Source organism: Gavialis gangeticus, unplaced genomic scaffold, assembly GCF_001723915.1.
Source record: "Gavialis gangeticus isolate Ggan-Ray unplaced genomic scaffold, GavGan_comp1, whole genome shotgun sequence".
Lineage (NCBI taxonomy): Eukaryota > Metazoa > Chordata > Crocodylia > Gavialidae > Gavialis > Gavialis gangeticus.
The window spans coordinates 6,460,043-6,462,270 of NW_017729000.1; the positions used below are offsets into that span (position 1 = coordinate 6,460,043).

At 52.6% G+C, this 2,228-nt stretch overlaps 1 protein-coding gene across 2 annotated transcripts in view; it reads left to right on the forward strand.

Annotated features, from left to right (window-relative positions):
- The first annotated feature begins 6 nt into the window (after positions 1–6).
- TBC1D9B (TBC1 domain family member 9B) overlaps positions 7–2,228 on the forward strand; it is a 41,623-nt gene continuing 39,401 nt past the window's right edge. For both annotated transcript variants that reach the window (XM_019506158.1, XM_019506159.1), the window contains exon 1: positions 7–165. In XM_019506158.1, coding sequence (XP_019361703.1) covers positions 48–165 — 118 coding nt within the window. In that variant the 5' untranslated portion in view covers positions 7–47. The remainder of the gene's footprint in view (positions 166–2,228) is intronic.

Sequence of the window (2,228 nt, forward strand, 5' to 3'; positions counted from 1 at the left end):
CCGGGCCAGGCCAGGCCGGGCCGGGCCGAGCGGTGTGGTACGGCGCGATGTGGCTGGGCCCCGAGGAGGTGCTGCTGGCCGGCGCGCTGTGGGTCACGGAGCGCGCCAACCCCTTCTTCCTGCTGCAGCGGCGCCGCGGCCACGGCAAGGGGGGCGGCTTTACGGGTGAGGCTAGGCTGGGGAGGGACACGGCGCCTCAGGCCCAGCTGCGGCCTGGCCCCCGCGGCACGGCCTGAGGTCCTCGCCTGACCGGGGCCCGCTGCTCTCCTCACAGGCCGCGGCCGCGCTGAGGCGGCTGCTGGCGTGGCGGAGGGCCGCTGCGTCGGGCGCCTCGAGAGACTGCCGTGATGCTGGGCTTTGTGTTTTGGGTTTGAAGGTGAGGGCTTGAGCGAGCCCTCGGCCCCGTAGAGAGCTGGAGTCTCTCTGGGGAGCCGGGGGTGGTACCGAGCGGGTGTCGCGTGTTGTTATGAAACCCGATGCCTTTTATGCCTATGGTTTTTCTCTTTGAGAAAGAGAACGCGTTTTTCTCCTTGAGAGAAAAACAGAGGGCGTAAAGGCGTATCAGTAGAGGGCAACTGGACTGTCCCCTGCGATGGCCGCCCTAGGCAAGATGTTTGCTGGATGCCTTTATGTCCTTGGTTTTTCCCGCAAAGAGAAAAACGTGTTCTCTTTCTTGAAGAGAGAAATTGAGGACATAAAGGTGTTGGGTTTTGTATCAACAGAGGAGCAGAAAACCAGAGCGTCCTCTGTGATGGCTACCCTGCTCTCGCCTGAAGCAACTGAGTCTCCCCCTTGGTTTGTTTCCGTTTCTCTTCCGAAAAAGCCTAGCCTAGTGATCGCCGTTAGAAACCCAGGGCCTCAAGGTGCAGTAGGTCCTTGCAGGCGCCACTGCTTCCCACTTTGCGGGAGGAGAGCAAGGGCCAAGCATGGATCGGCTGGAGGAGGACGTGCTTCCAGGTTGAAGCAGGCGTGTCCAGCGTGTTTATCTTGTGCTTGGTGCTCGGTTGTGGCAAGTATTCGGACTAATTTATTTTGGAAACCAATAGTCTGCCAGCCCCTGGTGCAGGCGAGTGTGTATAAAACATCCGCGGCCAAAATGAGGGCTGTGTTGTGCTAGATGCTGTATGTGCAGGTTGTAGGAGTAGGGTGGCCATCATAGAGGACAGTCAGGTTGTCCCCTCTCTATCGATACGAAACCCGATGCCTTTATGCTCTCTGTTTTTCTCCAAAGAGCAAAATAGAGGATATAACGGTGTTGGTTTTTGTATCAATAGACAACAGAGTAGCAGAAAATGGGAATGTCCTCTATGATGGCCACCCTATGTAGGAGGCTGGATGTGCCTCAGACAGCTGACCATTCAAGGCTATAATCTTGCACATGACAGCATGTCTGTCTAAAGGTGGTGATTCCCCCTCACCCTGGTGCGCGCAGGACGAAAGTTTCAGTAGAAAGGACAGACCAGGGCTGGGAGCTGCCAAATATTCTAACTTGTACTGATAGGAAACTGAGGCACAGAGAGATTTTTTTTTTTTTCCCAAGCTCACCTGGGAAATTTTTAGTAGGGCTGGAAATTGAATTCCAGTCCAGAGGAAGGATAATTCTTCCTCTCCGACTCTTGAAATGACACACTGTTAAAAGCCAGAACATGCTGTCCATGAACCAGTCCCAAAGCAAGAATGTTTGTTGGGTTCAGACGGATGCTTGTTCTGAGGCTGATCTGACTAACCGCATGTTTGGTCTCTTCGAAAAGTCAGTAATAGACTGTAATCACTGATGTCATTCTTATCACTGCGTAGATTATGTTAGGCTGTCTGTGTGTATCTTTACACTTTTGGATAAAAAAATAAAAAATTAGAGCCAGGTTTCTAGTTAAGAGCTGTGTATATGTCAAGGGGGCAGAGAGAAGGTGAATCTAGTATCGCTGGGCGACTGTGTTACTAGGGCAGTGGTTCTCAATCTTTTTTGAGCTGGGGTTGATGATGGTCTTGTGTAGAGTTTAGTTGATGGATTTGTTAGGGATGATCCTGCCTGAGGCAGGAGGTTGGACTAGATGAGCTCTGGAGGTCCCTTCTGGCCCAATTTCTTTATGATTCAGGGCACCTCTCTACAGCTTTTTGGATTGTGGCAACACCTCTGGTTGAGAACAGCTGTTGGTGCTGCCTCAGCTTACCTCGGTGCTTCTCAACCTTATTCTGCCTCTTCCAGATAAAAATTGCCTTGAGTGCCT